Here is a 22477-nt window from a genome sequence, read left to right on the forward strand (position 1 = left end):
TGGGCGCCCCATAGTGTCAGCGAATGGCCACTCCACTGATCATATATCAGAATTTGTTGACTACCACCTTATACCTCTAGTTGAAAAACTACCATCATACGTTCAGGACACTACGGACTACCTTGAAAAGGTATCACCAAACAATATTTCAAAAGACACTTTACTAGTTTCCATGGATGCTGCATCCCTTTACACAAACATCCCACAAGAAGACGGAATTAAAGCGTGTAGAGCTGCATGGAAAACAAGGAGCATACAAGATCCACCAACGGACACCTTAGTGGAAGGCTAACATTAATTTTAAAATGCAACAACTTCGAATCCAATGGCAAACTTTACCTTCAAATCCAAGGCACTTCTAAGGGAACAAAAATGGCACCATCATACGCGAACATCTTCATGGGACATCTTGAAGGACAACTCCTCACGTCGGGTGATTTGAAACCACATAGTTGGTTGCGTTTCATCGACGATATTGACATGCAGTTGTGTTATGGTCATACAAACTCAACATATGTGTAAACGGCTCTTTTCTGCTCGACAACAGACCGTGTACCAGGTTTACAAATAAAATAACGTTTTTTTTTGTTTTTTTTTTCTTGTTAGATTTTTGCATTCCTTTTTAAATAATTCTTTTAGATAATGTCTTCTCCAACCATTTTCACATGTAATCTAAACACTTACAGTTCGACTCCTGACCACAATGACTGCAGTCGCAACTCAACACAAACGGAGAGGAATTCATATAAGTGTCACATCGACCTTGTTTTCCAATCCAACGCACATTTAATTTTGGTATATGCTTATTTCGAATTATGTGTACATGTGTACATGTTTACATGCAATATTTGCTTAAAATAAAGTTTAAACTAAACTCAATAATTTCCTTGAACAGGCCAATACTTTCCACAACTCTATTCCATTTACAAGTGAAGTATCGAATAGACATAACGTATTTCTTGATACCGTCTCGCGTATTGAAGGGGGGCAACTTGTGACTGACCTCTATTCTAAACCAACGGATAGTCATCAATACCTTCTTCTATCCAGCTGCCACCCACGGCATTGCAGCAGAAATAATTCATTCAGTTAAGCAATCCGTATAAGACGCATATGCACCTAGAAAAGGGCCTTTGAATTGAGAACTCAAGAGCTAGCTCAATACCTTCGTAGGCGTGAATACGACGATGATATTGTTTCCCATGCTATAGCTAAAGCGAGCGCACTACAGAGGGACGAATTGCCTACATACAAAACAAAGGTCACAAATTCAAGAATTCCATTTGTAGTCACCTACCATCCGGAGTTGCCCAACATTACATCAATTATTGACAACCACTGGTCCAAAATCATGACATCGACAAAACTACAAAAATAATCCCTGAAAAGCCAGTTATAGCCTACCGAAGGCCAAAAAGTCTCAGGGACATACTTGTGCGTGCCAAATGAACACCAGAAACTGTGAAAACGTCCCAGGTGAGTCAGTCCCATGCAACACTGCTCGTTGCCAATATGCAAGATTATGCAACCAACACAGGCATTCAAGAGTAAATCAGGCGCCATTACGTCCATCAAGGGTACCCACAACTGCAAAACAGCAAATGAAGTATTCCTCATGACGTGTAATGTGTGCAACAAACAATATGTTGGTGAGACAAAAATGACTGAGCAAACGCATAAACTTGCTAAGTTCTGATTGGAAAACACGTATATCTAACAGATCCCCCGTTGCAGCACATTTTAGCGAATATGATCACACGTTTGATAAAATCGTCCTGTGCTGTATTGAAGCAAATGAAAAATGGTCAGACGAAACACAAAAACTTCGAGTAACATACTGGATAAGGCGACTCAAAACTCTTTAGCCCCATGGAATAAATAAAAACGAAGTATAAAAATAAAACAACTTAACGCAAAATTCTCACTTCCATTTTAACCATTTTAACGTTAAATCTATATAGTAAACATTTTTAGCGCCATTTTATAACACACACTTATCATAAGTGTAAGTGAATAATCACAAAACGTAAAAAATATGACACAATACTGAATGCAAAACGATTACTTCAAATTTTAATATTACATCGATATAATAAATATCACGGGCGTCAGTGTATAACACAATTTCAATATGCGTAAATAAACAAATATACAAAATAAAAACGACACATAGCTATAAATACAAGACTGAATGCCAAAAAGTTAACTTCAATTTTTACAATTTCATCGATATCATAAACATCGCGGGCGCCAGTCTAAAACACATGGCTTAAATCAGCGTGAAGTTGTTTTCTGTGGCTGCAGGTGTTTACAAGACAATGGTTCTACTGTGCATTCGCACTGGATAATTGTTAACTCATATCTGTATACAGCCCTGAAGAAGACGTTTAGCCGAAAGCGCTAGGGTATAAGATACTCTTTTTTCGGCGTAGCTGTATCGTCAGCTTTTCACCTTACCTGACCTTTGTAACTGTCCAATAAAATTCAAATAAAATTTCCGGCGGCTAGGTCAGAATGAATACACTTCATTTATCCCATAGGCTAATTTGAGCATACGACCAGAACATTGGAAACATGTCCGCGTCTTTGTAACACTGTTTTATTGCGTGTTCAGCATTAAACAATTTTATCTCTAATAAAAAGGCTAAATAGATAGAGCAGTCAATCTCGACATCAATACAGTTTATGCGTGCACCTTTTATTTTTAGAGGATTGCCTGCGCCATAACGTTTGTACTTAAGGGCTATGTTCTCATATTTAGTACTAACTTCCATATTCCTGTCAACATGTTAACATGTAAAAGTATAAAGAGCAGTGGAAGCGAGGCCTCACTTTAATGCATTGCATTTCAACCCGCGAGGTATCAGGGTCAGATACAGGTCATCACTGCGTCTTCACGACTACCTTATGTGCTGACCGGAGTTCGCGGCCAGTAAAATAATCGTTATATAATAAAGACGCTATTGCGTGAACTAGGTGAACTGGAATTTTCTATGAAAGATGTTAAATGAAGATATCCAGCGATATAATTATGGTATGTCAATAATAATTCTTAATGTGTTTTCAACAATACCATGATAAATATTATTTTTAATATTAATTTAACAAGAATTTTTCCACCATATTGACTAATGTATTAAGCATGCGCGCGATGATTTTCGATACTGTTAATAATCCAATCAAATAGCAATGCCCGAAAAACCACTAAAACAGGTTTGTTCGAAGAACGCGCGTATAAATATTTAAAATATGTACGGATACTTTGCGTGTGGCCGGTTGACTCATATGTTTTAATTTCACTTCCATTCATCTTTTGGTTTTCTGTTTTGTATCTATAGGTTTATGACCAGCAATATGTAATAATGTAAAATAAGCCGCGAAAACTCCGCGTAACATCCCGTACTGCGTGTGATGCAGCTAAGAACTGCACAGAAAAAGACATTCGCCATCCTTGATCTCATTCATTGAACTCTTTACCTTTCATAAACTGCAACCACAATCAACGCCGTATATCTTTTTAAAAGATATTTCTTGTTTACACTGTTAGAAATATATATACTTATTTCTAATTGTTCTTGTATCCTCATAGGATCCACTGTTTTTGAAGGTAAACTCGTTGGTGTTTTATTATATTTTTCAACCATATGTATAAATATATTTATATGGTTGAAAAATATAATAAAACACCAACGAGTAAATGTATATATACATTTTTTGTTTTCATACATATCAGTTTCAGTGCCTCACAAAATATAAACAATTAGTGGGAAATAGTGTCACGTGACTAATAAATAAAAAATATCTACACTGGGCCATATATGTCCGTTTTAAAATATCCATATGTGAGCACATTTTTATCAATGTGTGTAAAGTGTTTCTCTGTTTAGCTTGTACAGACTGCACAGGCTAAACAGGGACACCACTTTCCGCTTTTATTGATATTTTTGTTTTAAGCAAGGCTCTTCTCAACAGAAATTCAGAGTAGGCATAAAGTGTTGTCCCTGATTAGCCTGTGCGGACTTCACGGGCTAATATGTTACTACACATTAAGCATATGCATTTAGCCCAGTTTTCACAGAATATGGCTCTACCTAGTCTTGTGTGCAGGTGACATTATCTTGTTCCTGGTTCTATATCATGACATTTCTTCCCAGCAAGGGTTCTAGCGGTCTGTCCATCACTGATAATGTTTGCTGGTTCTATCTCATGACATTTTTGCCCAGCAAGGGTTCTTGCTGTCTGTCCATCACTGATAATGTTTGCTGGTTCTATCTCATGACATTTTTGCCCAGCAAGAGTTCTTGCTGTCTGTCCATCACTGATAATTTTGCTGGTTCTATCTCATGTCATGATGACATTTTCCCCAGCAAGGATTCTTGCTCTCTGTCCATCACTGATAATTTCTGGTTCTATCTCATGACATTTTTGCCCAGCAAGGGTTCCAACAGTCTGTCCATCACTTGCTCTGGTCTGTCAGAATGTCTGGGTAATTCTCTGGCCAGCTCTGCCACCATTGATACAGTGTTCTGAAAGTAAGCAGAATTATTGTTTACTTAAAATCCATTTAAAGAAACATAAATACTTAAAATCAACGAATATTTTGCATAATAGTTCGTAAAATAAAATTAACTTAAAAAATCAGTGTTCCTTATAGCAATAGCAAAAATTTCAACGCTCGATGTTGTATGGTAACATAGATTTAAAGAGATAAAAAATGCAAATTTTATTTTTGTGGAAAATTTCGTAATAGCAGAAATTGATGCCCTTAATAGCCTGCGTGGACGGCACAGGCTTGTCTGGGACAACGCTTTACTCACATGCATTTAACCTGAATTTGTTATAATGAGGTTCAATTGTACAAGCATTTTTGCTATCTCACATATGAAATATACATAATAATAATAACAATAACATGAAAACAAACCTTTTTTTCAAATTATCAATCAAAATGTTGTCTTTCTAGATTTGCTCTGTGCTTTTTTAGTAGCAAAATTATCCACTTCCCCACATTTCATTTTTATGTTCACCAATATAGCAGAAATTTATCTAAACATTAAATATAAATGAAAAATGCTATAAATTCAGATTTCTTACTATCAGCCTAAATAAGGCCAAACAAAACATTTCCTTAGGACCCTTATACTGTACCATTATGAGAAAATAATACCTTGGGCTAACTAAACTGTATAGTGTAACACTTTGATATGCCGCCCTATTCTGTACAATTTTGAGATACCCCCCAAACCGTACCATTTTAAGATGCCTCTATACTGTACGATTTCGAAATGCCATCTTAACTGTACCATTTTTAGATGCCCTCTATACAGAGATTTTTTGAGATGCAACCTTAATTGTATCATTTTGAGTTGCCCCCCTACATCGAACCATTTTGAGATGCTCCCTTAAGTTTACCATTTTGCAATGCCTTATAGTGTACCATTTTGAGATGCCCCTATACTGTACAATTTTAAGATGCCCCCTATAGTGTACCATTTTGAGATGCCCCCTTAAGTGTTCCTTTTTGAAATGCATGTAACGTAACCTTATTTGCAGTGCCGCGCTTTAGTGTATTACGTCCTTGACGTCATGTCATATTTGTTGTTGTTTATATACGTCATGTTTATTATTGATACTGAAGTAAAAGGAAGATCCTGAACACACAACGCTTTGTACCTTTATTATTCCACACGATCGCGAAATTGGTGCCGTTACAAACAAGAGGGCCTGAAAGGCCTAAAGTCGCTCACCTGAGATACAAAGAAATGACCTGTTTTTTGCAGCCCAATATATCAATGGAACAAACGATCTAACTAAGTTTCATGCAGAATGAACAACAAATGGCCCCCTGGCGGCCATTTTTTTCAACAGACCTGAACCATTTTTGAACTCGTCCAAGATATCATTGGGACAAATCTTCTGACAAAGTTTCATGAAGATCCGACGATAAATGTGGCCGCTACAGTGTTAACAAATATTCATGACGCACAACGGAAGGCAGACAATTGACAAAAGGTGATCACAAAAGTTCACCATGAGCAAAAAATATTATGCTCATAAAGATTGTCTCTACATAAAATACAAATACACAGAGAAGGTAACCGCCGTTTAATTGAGAAATATTTGGAGACAAGGGACAAAATTGTCACAAAACCAGGTTTTCATTGTGAAAAAAATCTGATTAAGGGAGACAACTCAAACTGAACTTTTGAAATGAACAAACAAAATTAACCCCCTTTGTAAGTTTGTTTCAAAATAAATCTATTTTAAGTTGTGGTGACCTTGACATTGGAGATATTGACGTGATTCTTTCGTGCGACACACCGTCCCATGATGGTGAACAAATGTGCCAAATAATTGTAAAATCTCACAATGAATGACATAGTTATGGCCCAGACAAGCTCATTTATTGCCAATTTTGACATTTGAACTCAAAGTGTGACCTTGACCTTGGAGATATCGACGTAATTATTTCGCGCGACACACCGTCCAATGATGGTGAACAAATGTGCCAAATGATTTTAAAATATGACAATGAACGACATAGTTATGGCCCGGACAAGGATTGTTCCGCCCGCCCGCCAGCCCGCCAGCCAGCCAGCCCGCCCGCATTCGCCAATCTAATAACCAGTTTTTTCCTTCGGAAAACCTGGTTAAAAATCGAGCAAACTAAGGACAACTATTCATTGACCAATTTCCACGCATTTCTCAACGCTATTGAAGCGAAAGTAACGATTCTAGAGACACTGAATGAGAAAATACTTTCACAGACGGAGATAGAGGGATTGGATGAAGAGATCTTTCAAACCGACGAGTTTTCAGCGGAACTGGATATCCAACTGTGTCGCTTACGAGCTTTCTGAGATCAACAGGAAAAGAAAGCAGCCCCGCATACTACCGACCTACCACTAGATGACCAGAGAAATTCAAGTGATCAGCAGCGCAACAACATAGAATGAACCCAGATGCTTCTTCTTTCTTTCCCGACAGAACTGTAAGTTACAATTCTAATCATTCAGTCAGAAGCAATTCGGCCCAATTTTACAGGCTACCTAAAATTTCATTACCAAGTTTAAGTGGAGATATATTGCGATGGCAATCCTTTTGGGATTCATATGAGTCTACCATTCACATGAACGCTAATCTGACCGATGTCCAGAAATTTACGTATCTCAAATCCCAACTTAAAGGATTATTCCGCACGAGTAATTGAAGGCTTTGCCATGACTAACGCAAATTATGCACGTGCTATAGATCTACTGAAGGAAAGGTATGGTCAGCAACACAAAATCATACACGCTTCCATGCAGGCTCTATTACAACTACCCGTCCTGTCAAATCAAGTGTCCAGTTTGAAAACTGTTCATGAAAAAAAGGAGACCTACATTCGCAGTTAAGAAGCTATGGGTCAGAGTCAAGACACTTGCGGTAGTTTGCTAGTCCCAGTTGAAATAGATAAGATGCCAGTTGAGATTAGGAAGCAGTTAGCACGTGAAAAGGAAGATACCAGTTCGTTACTAGAAGATCTGCGACGCGCAATCAACAGGGAGATTGGATTCCTAGAAACTGGTAATATTCATAGCGAACCAGAAGTAGAGGATTTCAGCGCAACAGCGTCATTTCATATAGGAGCGAAATATAGGAAACCCCCGCCCCCACAAATCCCCCCGCCCCCAATTACCCAAGACCCTCAACCGGAAGTTCATCACACAGACCCAAGATAAAGTGCGTCTTTTGTGAAAGTGACCACAAATTTCATGAATGTAAAACCACCCAGATGCAGAATCCCGTCTGAAAATAGTAAAAAAAAACACTTGAGTTTTAACTGTTTAGGCACTCACCAAGTAGCTAAATGCAGTTCAAGGAGACGATGCCAATTTTGCAAGCGAAAACACCATATGGCAATTTGTAAATCACTAGAAAAGGACAACCAGACGAAAAATCGCCGAGACTCCATCGCCGGAAACAGCCGTACTTCATTGGTGCACGAGCCTTCCAGACAAGGATGTACTGTTGAAAACTGCCATAGACACCGTATCGTCAAGTGATGTACAGACTGAAGCAAATATCTCATTCGACGATGGTACCCAGAAGTCGTTTATTACGGAACAATTAGCCCAGGAACGTGAACTCCCCATACAAGGCACAGAAACTATATACTTATCAACGTTCGGGAGCACTTGCAACAAAGCACAGCAAACAGATGTGGCTATAGTGAACGTTATTACAGATAGAGGCCAGAAGATCCCGATACGAGTATTAATAGTACCTACCATTTCAACGCCCCTCAACCAGAGATTCCAACAAGCAGTGTCCGATCTACCGTATCTACAAGGTCTCAAACTCGCCCTTCCAGTTACAGGAAACTCCATATTTACGACTTCGATGCTGAAAGGTGCAGATTTTTACTGGAAATGGATCCACCTCCGTGAGATCAAAGATCGGATACCTGACTCATCCAAGCACAAAACTACAGAGCTACAGATCACGTGTTCAACGTAATGGCGTCTCCTATGACAACGGATGTATTTGAACGTTTTTGGAGTCTGGAAAGTATGGGAGTTACTCAGAGCGACGAGAATATAGACAAGACACGCTATTTCAAGGATTACCAGACTTCATCCATAGAATACGAGAACGGACGCTACACTGCCAAATTACCTTGGAAACTAGACCACTTGCCCCTCCAAAGTAGCTTCGACATAGTGAAAGCAAGAACCGAGAGTACTCTGAGAAGACTACTACGAGAGCCCCATCTACTCCAGACATATGACGAAATCATTGCTGAATATGAACAACGTGCTTTTATTGAGAGAATAGATAACGATACCCGACCCACAGGACAACTCCACTACATTCCACACCACCCAGTGAACAAATATTCAGCGACCACGCCCATCAGATTGTATATGATTTCAGCTGACGCACATCTCTCCAGTTTCCAAACTTGAATGATTGTTAAGAGTAAACCACACCCATGCTGAATGTACTTACCACCATACTAGTGAAATTCCGTCTCCATGGTTACGCCATCACAACAGACATTGAAAAAGCCTTCCTTCATGTTGGATTAAATGAAGGAGACCGAGACGCTAACAGATTTATGTGGACAAGCGATATAACAAACCCCAACAGCCCATTTACAAACTTACTGTTTCAAGTCCGTGTTATTTGGTGCCACCTGCTTGCCATTCATGCTTAGTGCGACCATCTTGAAACATCTTGAAATAAACAAGCACGTGTCCGCAGCCAAGGTCATCGAGAAAGATATATACGTGGACAATGTACTTTAAATCTTCGAGAGAGAGTCAGATCTACTAACCTTCTTCACAGAGTTTGATGTCCAGTGCAGGTATGAATCTCCGTAAATGGACCTCCAACAGTGAAACACTTAGATCCTGTGCACAAGAAGAGAATGTGCTAGATACGGACGAAGTTGTTATGATACTTGGAATGAGATGGAACCCAGTCAAGGATGAAATGTCATTTGCTGAGAAAAATATCCCAATCCTAGATGTCGTTACCAAGAGAATCATTCTAAAATACTCATCCCATATCTATGATCCCCTTGGTCTTCTTAGCAACGTGTCCGTCAGTGCAAAGATCCTACTTCAAGAACTATGGAAAGCAAAATATGACTGGGATACCGCTTAACCCGATCATATATCCGAGACCTGGAACCAGCTAGCTAAATCCCTCAACAGAGCTACAGATGTGAAGTTTTCCCGACAATTTTTACCCTCAGTGAACAGTTGAACCAGCTTTCATATCTTTGTAGATGCAAGCGTCAAATCCTATGGAGCAGCAGCCTACTATTGCGACTAATCACAATCTAGACTGGTTATGGCAAAGAACAGAGTAGCGCCACTAAAGACATTAACCCTACCCCAACTTGAGCTGGTGGAGCATTGATTGGAGACAGACTGAAATCCCACCTACAAGAGTCCCTACCCCCACAGAAAGTGACATTTTGGTGAGAAAGCCAAGTTGTACTCCACTGGCTAACTACATCCAAGTCATTGAAACGTTTTGTCCGCAACCGAGTAGACAAAATCCATCAGCTGTCAGATCAATCACCATGGAGATATTGCAGCACCCATGACAACCCAGAAGTTTTACTGACATGTGGTGTATCAGCAGATACCTACCTTGACAACCAGTTATGGAACGCCGGTCCGACATGGTTACCTCACTCAGAAGAATGGCCTACTTGGAAATACGACCAGTCAATTTTGCAGACAACATCCAAAAGTGAAGACACAAGTTTGCAGCAGACGACAAATGTGGTAACGTTAAATTGCACGGTGATCACAGGCCTCCATAGAGCCATCAACATAGAGAAGTACAGTACTTACCTGAAACTACTTCGTGTCACTGCTTATGTACACAGATTTATTCACAGCTGCAGAAGACCAAGAGATGAAAGACTAACCAACAGCTTGTCAGCAACAGAACTAAATGAGGCAGAAGTAAAATGGCTGAGATCGTGTCAAACAACCAACTTCCAAGATGAAGTAGAAACTCTTCAATCAAACAGTACCAGTTTACCGCTAGTTAAACAACTTTGATTGTACCTGGACCAGCAAGGAATACTTCGTTGCGGTGGTAGAATTCATAACGCCCCCATAGAGTATGATACCAAATTCCCCTACCTCTTACCAAAGAAACATGTCCTGACCAAATTGAGTGTGTTCGATGTCCACAAGAACCAACTTCATTCCGTTATACCATTACACAGATCAGACAGAAGTACTTGATACCATCCATCCGCGAGTGTATAAGATCGTTACTGAGGACGTGTGTACAGTGTACCTGAGTAACCGGAAGACCCTATTCAGCACCAGACCCACCTCCCCTCCCCAAAGAAAGAATCAGTGCAGCCCCGCCCTTCAGCGTCACAGGTGTAGATTTCACAGGCGCATTATTTGTAAAGAACGCTACCGGAAGTGAAACGAAATGCTACATCTGCCTTTTTACATGCGCATCAACAAGAGCCGTCCATTTGCAAGTAGTACCAGACCTATAAACCTTCAAGTGTTCCGGAGATTTGCCAGCCGGAAGTCGTTGCCCACGGTGATGATATCAGACAATGCTACGACTTATATTGATGCTGCTTATCACCTTAAGAAGCAATTCAACTCCCAAGTCGTACAGGAGGAACTCAACAGAAAGGGAACAGAGTGGCGATTTATTCCCCAACGTGCAAAATGGTACGGTGGTTTTTGGGGATGTCTTATCGGACTTACCAAGACGTCTCTAAAGAAGATCCTGGGAAGACGATACATGTCCATGGAAACGTTGCAGATGATAGTGACAGAGATTGAAGCTGTTATCGACGATAGACCGCTAACGCACAAATTATCCAACATCGACGACTTGGAGCCGTTAACGCCGTCACATCTACCTCACAGCCGCAAGATGACGTCACTTCCGCATCACACACATTTACCAGACGATATCATGCAAATACAAAGTGACCAGATGACACTTACCAATCGAGCTAAGCAGCCATCATCGAACAGTTCTGGAGACGTTGGAAGTCGGAGAACTTAACTGCTTTAAGAGAGTTCCACACAACAATGTGCTCTAACGAGAAACGCATTTGGGTCGGAGATGTCGTGCAGATATACGATGAAGGACCACGTATCCGTTGGAAACTTGCTGTAGTCCTGGAGCTGATGACCAGAAATGATGGTTCAGTCCGTGCCGCGAAGATACAGACAAAACATGTAATAACCAATAGACCAATAGTGAAAATCTATTCATTAGAGACAGTCAGTGATGTTGAATAGAGACCATTTAAGTATTAAAAGTTAAACGCGCTATTGTCATTGAAATACTGAAATAGACAGTTGAGTGAACATGTAATTGAAATACGAGAAACAGTTAAAAAAATCGTGATCCAGAAACTGAGTGATAAACATTTGATATTCATTTCAAATCAACGTGTATACATGTGGTCAAATTAGTGTTTCTGCAATCTTAAGATTTTCACGAAATTACTTTCATATTAAGAGGATTTCATGATTCAGGATTTCATAAGTAATGATTCTCCTCTGATTGTTAATGATTGTCACTTTTCGCGGCCCCCAGAATGTTGTGAATGTAACGTAACCTTATTTGCCGCGCCGCGCTTAAGTGTATTACGTCCTTTACGTCACGTCATATTTGTTGTTGTTTATATACGTCATGTTTATAATTGATACTGAACTAAAAGGAAGAACCTGAACACACAACGCTTTGTACCTTTATTATTCCACATGATCGCGAAAGCCCCCTTTACTGTACCGTTTTGAGATGCTCCTTATAGTGTACCATTTTGAGATGCCCCCTATACTGTACCATTTTGAGATGCCCCCTATACTGCATCATTTTGAGATGCCCCCTATACTGTACCATTTTGAGATGCCCCTGTACAGTACCATTTTGAGAAGATGTTCCTCCACTCTGTTATCCATAGCCTTGTTCTTCAGTCTCATTGTATGAGCCCTCACAAATTGTCGCTGAGCATCTTCAAGGTCTAGCTCCTGTTTCTTCAAGCTGCAGGAAAATTTGGGGAATTCGGATTTATTGCATGTGCTTTCAGTGTTGTACCACTTCATGCACCAGCATTAAGCCCAGTTTTCCCAGAAAGTGGCAAATACAATTTCTGAAGAAGGTAAACTGTAAAAGTAGCCAATAAGCTGTCAGAAATTATGATAGTTTTTATTGATATTTTTTTCAAATATTAAAAAGTTGTTATGTCAAATAATCAAGAAAATGCAACCGAAGAACTAAGTATTGCACATGAAGTACTAAGTTTATCCCTGACAATATGATGATAGACAAAATAATTATAAAGATTGCTGTATTGCACAATTACCCTACATATGTAAAAAGACATGCATTGTATGATAAGCATACAGTACTGCAGTTATGGGTTTCAGGTGTAGGAACTTTATTTTACAGGATATATATACACTGATATCATGGCATCTTTATTGAGCAGTGCAAATACATAGACAATAATGTACCTGATAAAACATAGGATTTAAAAAAGGTGTAAATATAAATTGAACATTCTAGTAGAATAGAATATAGTGAGAACACAACTGCTTAATTATAAACATGCTAAATGAGTAAATGTCACATTAATATGCATATTTGTGACTGCTCTAGGAAAATGGGGTTTAATGCATGTATGCAAAGTGTCATCCCTGATTTTTAGTCTGTTCAGTCTGCAAAGGCTTATCAGGGACAAAACTATATGTATAAACTGTTTTTTTAAGAAGAGACTTCCAAAGAAAAATACAATACAAGTGGAAAGCAAACTGCACAGGCTAATCTAAAACAACACGTCACATATGCATTAAGCCCCATTTTCCCACAGCAAGGCTCACTCTACCTGCACTCCTGGCATTTTCTGGGCTCATGAAAATCTTCTTTGGCTGCCTGTAAACAAAGTCTTGTTATTTATATGATGGTAACAATATTTAATATCATAACATCAGGCAATTACTTATAATCAAATATTCAGTATATGTGACATGAAGTCTGAGGTGTAATAAAGCAAATTGCATTTTTTTTTAATTTGTGTTCGCTTAAATAGACAATCAAATTATAGATCTAAGTAAAGCTTAGAATAGACCTGTAATGTCTATAATGAATATAAATAAATAAACCAGCATATAAGACACTAAACAGGAAATATCAACAGCCTTGTTATTGGGTCCGACATCTGTTTTTCATAAAAGCTGTACTTAAGATTAGGCTGCAATATTTATTATTTAATCTGAAAATCTAATATATATGAGCTGAGCTCTATGGAAACAGTGTTTATCCATGTGCATTAAGTGTCATCCCATACTAGCCTGTGCAGTGCGCAACAACACTTTCCGCCTTAGCTGGATTTTTGTTTAGAAGAGACCTCTTATAATCGTAAAATTCAATAAAAGTGAAAAGTGTCATCCCACATGAGTCTGTGCAGACTGCAAAAGCTAATCTGAAATTAAACTTAACACACATGCATTAAGACCTGTTTTCCCAAAACAATTTTGCATTACAACCAACAATATAAAACCTAACCTTGCTCATGGCTGCCATGATCCTGTTCAGCCTAGCTCTCTCCATAACAGTTTCAGGTACCCCATATTCCTCTATGCTCTCTCCCATAAAAGCTGGTCTGGACAGTGGATGAGCTATGGGTTCCAGCTTGGCTGGCAAGCACTCTAGAAAACAACACAATCATTGTGTGGCCATCATACTATCGTAGTTTATTTTAAATCACATTAAGGACATAAATATTCCTAATAAATTATGTATTTTGGTTCACTTATCATGAACAATTGTTAACTGATTGTACTTATTTCATGATTTTTTTTAAAGCATATTGATATAGAAGCCAATTGCAATGGCTAAAGAAGTTATGTCAATCAAACATATAAACCTAAACCATTAACTAGTATAAGTATAGTATTAGTTTAAGAAAGAGATCGACCCAAGTAGTTGTGGTAATAAGCATTTTGTTGACATTAGAATGTTGTAAGTGTGCATTTAAGACAAGTTTTTATGAAGTGCTGGTTATGTTCAGCCGCAATCTGGGAAAACTGGACTTAATGCATGTGCAGAAAGTATTGTATAAGAATAGCCTGTGCAGTCAGCAGAGGCTGATCAGGGACAACACCTCCACTGAATTCTCATTTAGGAGAGACCTCTTTTAAACAAAAACTTACATACAATCAGAAAGTGTCCTCCCATATTAGCGTATGCAGACTGCTGATCTGGGTTGACATTTTACAAACATGCATTAAGATCAGTCAACCCATATTGTGGCTCATTCAATGTCATTACAGGTACTGAAGCTTTACCAGGTTGTGCCCTTTTTGTCTTCAGGAGCTTCACTTTCTTCTTGCAGTAATGCTTCAAGTATGGATCTTCCACTGTACACAGATATTACACATGATTATCAGTTGTATTACTTGCATAGTCTTTATATTTTGATAGAGAAAAGAAGTTCTTACAAAAGGTATGATAAATGTTCATAAATAAATAAAATGATTACGTCCAACAATACAATGGCAATCGTCTATAAAGACCCCCCCCCCCCCCCCAAAGAAACAGAATAAAACCAACATGAGCTGTGACTCTACGAAAACGAGGCTTACTGCATGTGCGTAAAGTGTCGTCCCAGATTAGCCTGCACTGTCTAATCAATGACAAAACGTTCAGCTTTTTTTTGCTTTTTTTTACAGGACGTCTCTTCTAAGGGAAAATCCACTTTAGCTGGAAAGTGTCTTCCATGATTAGCCTGTGTGGATGGCACAGACTGCCTGTGTGGATGGCACAGACTGCCGGTGTGGATGGCACAGACTGCCTGTGTGGATGGCACAGACTGCCTGTGTGGATGGCACAGGCTGCCTGTGTGGATGGCACAGACTGCCTGTGGGGATGGCACAGGCTGCCTGTGTGGATGGCACAGACTGCCTGTGTGGATGGCACAGACTGCCTGTGTGGATGGCACAGACTGCCTGTGTGGATGGCACAGGCTGCCTGTGTGGATGGGAGGACACTACGCACATGCATTAAGCCCTGATTTCCCAAAGTGAGGCTCATATTAACTTCTAATACCTTCATCATCATCATCGTCTATATCCATTGATGCTAACTGCAATCCTTTAGGGTCCTCATGCTTCTGTCTCAAGTTTCTAACCTGTGATTGCAAGAACTTTTTTGCTGCTATGGCATCTTCACCGCTTAACAAACTCTGAAGAAAATAAACATACATAGCTATTTCATATCATTTCCAGTCGATAAATTTAATAACCTAGAGAAAACAATAATGTATGTCTTAATATAGCTCAATTGGTCATTTTGGGCTAGGGTATTACTTAAGTATCCCGGGTACTCTTTAGTACACTACAATATACCCCGGGTACGGAAAATAAGCTTTAAGGCACCCGACCAATATTAGACTGTACATGGGTTTTATTCCGCCCAAAATTTGATGTTGTAAAACATAACGGAACACAATTTTCTCTGAACAAAACCTGCCCCAACATGCTTTTTTGAGTATGACTTTCAATAATATAGAGGCCATTTTACAGAATATTGACATAAATGTGAACATAATTAATTAAAACTAGAGCTTTGTTACAGACATGACGAATACTCTCACATGAAGAGCAGATGAAAAGTACTTGAAATAGGGAACACCATGCTGAATGTGTAAAACACACTAAGTGACCCCGTGCACCTATATTTTGGCCCGGCATGGCCCATGTTTGAACATGGCCTAGAGATCATCTATATAAAACTTCTGACCAAGTTTGGTGAAGATCAGAAGTAAACTACTTCAATTAGAGAGCGGACACCATGCTAAATGTTTAAAACCCACTAAGTGACCCCGTGACCTTGTTTTTGGCCCGGAAAGGCCCATGTTCCAACTTGGCCTTAAGATCATCTAGATAAATCTTTTGACCAAGTTTGGTGCAGATCTAAAGTAAACTACTTCAATTAGAGAGCAGAAACCATGATCAATGTTTAAAACACACTAAGTGACCTTGTGACCTAGTTTTTGACCCGGCAAGGCCCATGTTCGAACTTGGCCTTCTGATGATCTAGATAAAACTTCTGACGATGGTTGGTGAATATTGGATGAAAACTACTTGAATTAGAGAGCAAACACCATGCTGAATGTTAAAAAAAAGTGACCCCGTGACCTAGTTTTTGGCCCGGCATGGCCCATGTTTAAACTTGGCCAAGAGATCAGCCAGATTAAACTTCTGACCAAGTTTGGTGAAGATTGGATGAAAACTACTTGAATTAGAGAGCGGACAACAGGCTGAATGTTCAAAACACACTAAATGACCCCGTGACCTAGTTTTTGACCCGGCAAGACCAGTATTCAAACTTGACCTAGACGTCATCTGGATACAATTTCTGACCAAGTTTGGTGAAGATGGGATGATAACAACTTGAACAAGAGAGCGGACACTTAATACGGACCGACAGACAAGTTCACTCCTATATACCCCCCTAAACTTCCTTTGTGGGGGTATAAAAAAAATCATCCAACAAATTACCAATTTATCGTTAGTATGGGTAGGTTTAAATTTATTGTCCTTATCCGCGGTACATTGTAGTGAACTTAAGAGCACTAGTTTTCTCCAGAAGAATTTGAGTAGCCAGTTATATTTTCAAAGCAGTCGAAGCAATTAAAGGGGTGTATTTGCACCATTTCAATTTATATTTTGGGGGAAGAAGCCGGCATCTAGATTGAATGTAACAGGTGAAATTGCCGCTGCTGGTGCTTCCGGAGAACACTGGAGTACCCCGGGTACTTTTAAGTAGTACTCAAGCATTAATATAATAAAAATCTTGTATTTCACCTTCATTTTAAAGCACAGGATTTAACATTTTACGTACATGTATAAATGTTTTACAATAGTTTTCAAATTACACCATGTATAAATAAATTATCCCCACGCTTTTCGGAGAAAAAGTGGGGGTATTGTGGTTATCTCCGTCTTCCGTCAATCCTGGCCACTATCTCCTCCTACACTATAGCAGTGTTCTCCGTAAAAAACGGAGAAGCCAGCGATAGTAACAGAGAAGCCGGCGATAATGCACACGGCATGCCGTGTTTACAAGCCGCGAAGCGTCGGGCGGGGTAGGTTCGGGAAGGGTATCCCCTCCGTTCAGGGGGGTATGGGAAAAAAATGAATTAATGGAGTGAAATGGTGATCTGGCACATTTTAGGGTGTTTTTTGTTGGATTAAAGTAATAAAGCATTTGTCATAGAAAATGAAATATTTATTTGAAATCTCTAAAATTTAAAAAATGCATTTTAATTGCAACTTTTTTTATTTCAACAATCTGAATCAGAGTAAGAGTCAGAGTCATGCGCTAGGTCAAGGGCTTGGTGTGCACGCTTATATTCAAATTCATAACTATTCTTTATACAAAGGCGTGTACAATTATCCATTGCTAATACACAGTATTAATTTGAAAAAAAAGCACGTTATATATCAAACGTGTCCGACACACGTATCTCATACAATCATCTTTATAAATATGACCGATTTTGTACTGGTATAAACAAAGCAACTCCACATAGCAGCAGTTAATAAATGCAGAAGAACATCTACAAAGTCTACCGATTACATGCAAAGTGCTGAGTTATAAATGCTTTCTGCTGAGTTATAAATGATTTCTCACATCAACTAATAAGTTTTGATCGTATATAATGGGTCTATTTATGGATTTTTCATTCTACCTTGAATTCGCCTACACAAATCGGTGAGGGTTCTTTGACTTGTGTCTACTTGGCACTGTGTAAGTCTTTTTTTAGGCGGACGTCTGCTTCTTAACAACTATTTCACACAAACGCTTTAAATACAGCGCATTAATTGGAAAATGACCGGTCGAAGGTTAAATTAGCCAGCCGTAAACTTACCGTAGTTAGCTAAAAATACCTCTGTGTTCGTAAATCTCCGCCATAAACGAGCGTGCAATAAAGCGGTGAAAAACTGTTATGTAAAGATACGAACTATCAATCGTTTATCCGTGCTTGTCTCTGCGCGAAAATAATGCGCATTAGAATATAAACTTCTAGCTAGTTTGTTTAAACACAAAAGCGAAAGTATGGCGTCAAAATTTGTATAAACACAGGCGTTTTTGTGGCGTTTCGAATGTATATTTTTGAGAAAAGTAGCCGGCGCCTAGATTGTTAGTAACCGGCGAAATCGCCGGCCGCCGGTGCTTCCGGAGAACACTGTATAGGCAGTAGAACCTTGAAACTAACACACGTGGTAGCTATGAGCATATGTGCAACCCTGCACTATTTGGAATTTTGATCTGACCACTGGGTCAAAAGTTATGGGGGTTGGGGTGGGGCCGGGTCAGAGATTTTCACTCATTTTTATGCCCCCGGTACGGTGCATTGGCCATATCTTTTGCTATATTTAAGATAGCAACTTGATATTTGGCATGCATGTGTATCTCATGGAGCTGCACATTTTACATGGTGAAAGGTCAAGGTCATCCTTCAAGGTCAAAGGTCAAAAAAACTAATCCAAGGGAAGTAATAAGCTATAAAGGGAGGTAATTTATAAACCTGCCAAATGCCCCCTGGGTCAAACATGCGGCGTGGGGATATGCGTCAGCCTCTGCCAGCGCGATTTCTAGTTATTATTATTTTTAGTATTATTATTATTATTATCTGTATTATTTAAAAGCAATTGAAACTTTCTGCAACTATATACCAATTGTAAATAATTTACTTCATGTGGAACATATCATCATGGAGACATGCGTCTTTCTACTGATTTATTCTCATACAAACGATGACGAATGCGTAGACAAGACGATTCTTGATTGTGATGTTGTCCACAAAGTTGTACAAATAATGTTTTTATCAATAACCGTTATGACGTCTATAATATGACGTAAAACGCGTAAATGCACGTGACGCTGTGGCGCTAAACAAAAGAGCGTAGGTTCTAATACCAATATTATTTTTAAAAACAATGATCATAGAAAGTTTAATATTTCTAGCGGACACCTGGTATGATTTTTCTTGGTTTTCGTGAGATTGATATTACCAGTTCATAAGATGCCCCGGATTCTTGATGTGTAACAGTTGGTTCAAAGGTGAAGCTATAGCTGTAATCGTCCGCAAGTGTCTCTCCCTCATCTGTATCTTCGTCTTCACCAGGCAATCTGCAAGGAATCAGCAATCTGGATCTGATAAGCTTGTGTTCATATTGACATCCTGATTTTCAAATTACAATATAACATATGATTATGTGTTTGAATTATCAAAAGTCCCAGAAAATATTGTTACCAACATTTTAAACACTGAAGTTAAAAAGGACATATTCACTTCCACTTGTTTTCATACTTATTACTATCATCAATCAAGCAATAATTTCAGACAAAAATTAACTTTGTCTGATTTGTTGGAACTCATGTTGAATAAATACTCACAATTTTCCATTAAAACCAGGGGCTATATATGATTGATCAAGAAGGTTTTCATCATCTTCACATCTTGTCCTGTATGAATTTGATATTGATGGCTTGATTTCAGACTCATCAGACAACTCTACCTTTGAATCTGCATTGGTTCGCTCTTCAGATTCAAAAGTGTCAGTATATTCAGATTCAAAGGTATTGGTATACGAGGTAAATGTGTTGGAAGGTGGATGTGTATCAGAGATATCAGTTCCTGTGAACGACTCAAAGTCTTCTGTCCGATAACTTATTTCTTGGACTGTTTCTAGTGCATCTGTTACATTTCGTGCTGTTTCCAAGTGTGTAGCTTCTTGTATTGATGACTCTTCAACTGAAATGGATTGTTCATGCTTAGTTTTAGCGTAGAGAAAATTGCTAGAAAATAATTTACTTTTGCTTGACAACGGTTTCCCATTTTCAGTTTCACTGTTTCCATTTTGACTGCGAGTCATTGATGAACTAACAAAAGTATCTGAATATGAGTCACTCATAAATGTGTCAGAGTAGGAATGCTCTTGTATTTCACGTGTCACAGAAATACGGTCTTTTTGATAGATGTCATCTTTGGCATTGCTCTTGGCTGGAATTTTCCATGTTACAGTTGATCGCTTGCTTGCCATTCTAATGACAGGTTAATTGTTTTGCAAATCAAAATGGGACATAAATGGTATCTTTTACCAGAGACAATGCTTTACCGTTAATCTCTCATTGCCAAAAACTTTCTACAGTGACAGTGCCTATTGTTTACATCGCGAAATGTTGTAATAAAGTAGTTTCTGGCATTTTAATAAAATAGCAGATTTTCGGTTTGATCATTATTCACGCGCTTGTCATTTTAAACATGTGTTATAAATCCTGGTATTTGTAATTATTATTAACAGTGTTTACAAATATGTTAGAAATTTATTTCATATGTAAAACTTGTCGTAACATAACTTCAAGGGAAGGCTAGAAACAACTTAACACGGCCACATCCCACTGCTAATACAGCGTCGTCTGCAGTTCATGAGGTTATGTTTTTCGAGACATTTTGGTCATTCGATCGTTGTGCATATGTCACCTTTAAGCCGTGATTAAAAAATCTAAGTTTAGTCTAATGGTTCATCAAAAAACAACATAAACAATATTTATTTAGCGGTCTATGCCATGCTATCATTATGCCATGTGTGCACGCGATAGCTAATGAGTGCGCGCGTGATAGCTGAAAAATGAGAATACGTTTCAGGTCTGTCATATTAAAAAATGGACACATTTCCAAACGCAGTAGTAATAAAATGGTTGATATTTCGATTACTGCGAAACTACTGCGTGCGCACGTGATAACTTGTCGAAATGCCAACCAGTCTTTTATTAGTTTTTAGTTTGCATATTTTTCCGTGAAATGTAAGTCTCGGATAAATTGTTCCTCTCCTATGACATAACAATATTTCGGTATTAAAATACATATTTCCGTAGAGATATTGCAAGTTCGTAATATTGCTTTTTGCAGTGTTCTGTTTTTGAGCGGTTGGTATGTAATGATACCGTTACTGTAAGATTAAGATTTAATATCGCGCCTCCAACTTTCGCGCCAGGTTTGTCTCCCAAAAAGTAAATTAATAACAAGATACAAACGTGCAAATGATATTTTAAAGATACAATTATATTTACTTTAAAGTTCATAGTTTGCATTCGTCCCGGTTTAAAATTGTATATAGTTTTGCTGAACGCTCGAAAATTCCGGGCCTCACTCCAATAAACATGTTTATTTATAGATCTTTGCTCCACTCATTACACAGGCGCTTGACTGTAGCATTCAAGCGTTTTGGGGGAAAACAGTATTGCACTTCCTGCTCTAACTTTCCCTGTTTGTTTCCATTTTACTACATGTTGAAAATGGAGTTTAACTTTACACAAGGAAACAAAATAAAGGTAAATAAAATCACACGTTCATTTTCAATTTTATCGCGTAACAATATTTCAGCATGGGAAGGTTTACCGAACATTTTGTAATTGACTTCCTGATCCATGGTTTCTCATGTTTCTGTCTACCTTTTGCTTTTGCCTTTGGCTAATGTCTTATTGACTATACTATCATTATCACCGTTACTCATTGTGTCAGTGCTAAAAGTAGTTCGAAGGTTGTGAGTCCCCTATCGTGACTTGTGTGAAGATCTGGAGAGTGCCATTACTATCGCTCAATGGTCATTGTCGGATTGGGTACTACGTAAATTTACCCTGGGTACTTTTTTAGTATACTTAAATGTACCCAGAGTACAGAAAATATACTGAGACATACCCTGCCAATTTAGACAGTACAAGAGTTTTATTCCCTCCCCAAATCCAATGTTGTTAAACACGCTACGGAATACAAAACAAGATTCTCTATAAGCATAACTGGGCGCCAAGCCAAACCTGCCTCAACTTTCTTCTTTGAGTATGAGTTAAGATAATTTAGAGGCAATTTTACAAACAAATGACATTAATATGAACATAATTAATTTGAGAA

The 22477-nt window shown here is 38.6% G+C and overlaps 1 protein-coding gene across 1 annotated transcript; it reads right to left on the bottom strand.

Annotated features, from left to right (window-relative positions):
- Positions 1-2060: 2060 nt before the first annotated feature.
- On the bottom strand, positions 2061-20955 carry LOC127879151 (uncharacterized). The gene is made up of 8 exons (XM_052425826.1): positions 19963-20955; positions 19578-19695; positions 15604-15739; positions 14844-14915; positions 14062-14204; positions 13382-13428; positions 12420-12537; positions 2061-4526 (listed from the first exon to the last, which is right to left on the bottom strand). Exons 1-8 carry the CDS (start codon positions 20607-20609, stop codon positions 4410-4412), a joined length of 1398 nt encoding a protein of 465 aa, XP_052281786.1. The 5' UTR covers positions 20610-20955; the 3' UTR covers positions 2061-4409.
- Between the last annotated feature and the right edge of the window lie 1522 nt (positions 20956-22477).

The sequence above is a fragment of the Dreissena polymorpha genome, chromosome 4 (assembly GCF_020536995.1).
Source record: "Dreissena polymorpha isolate Duluth1 chromosome 4, UMN_Dpol_1.0, whole genome shotgun sequence".
Taxonomy (NCBI): Eukaryota; Metazoa; Mollusca; class Bivalvia; order Myida; family Dreissenidae; genus Dreissena; species Dreissena polymorpha.

Coding starts and splice junctions, on each gene's coding strand:
- LOC127879151 (XM_052425826.1), bottom strand. CDS start 20,609: ATGGCAAGCAAGCGATCAACTGTAACATGGAAAATTCCAGCCAAGAGC. Junction 14,916..15,603: donor AGACGATGATGATGATGAAG/GTATTAGAAGTT, acceptor ATCTGTGTACAG/TGGAAGATCCATACTTGAAG. Junction 4,527..12,419: donor AGGAACATCTTCTCAAAATG/GTACTGTACAGG, acceptor GCTTACTTTCAG/AACACTGTATCAATGGTGGC.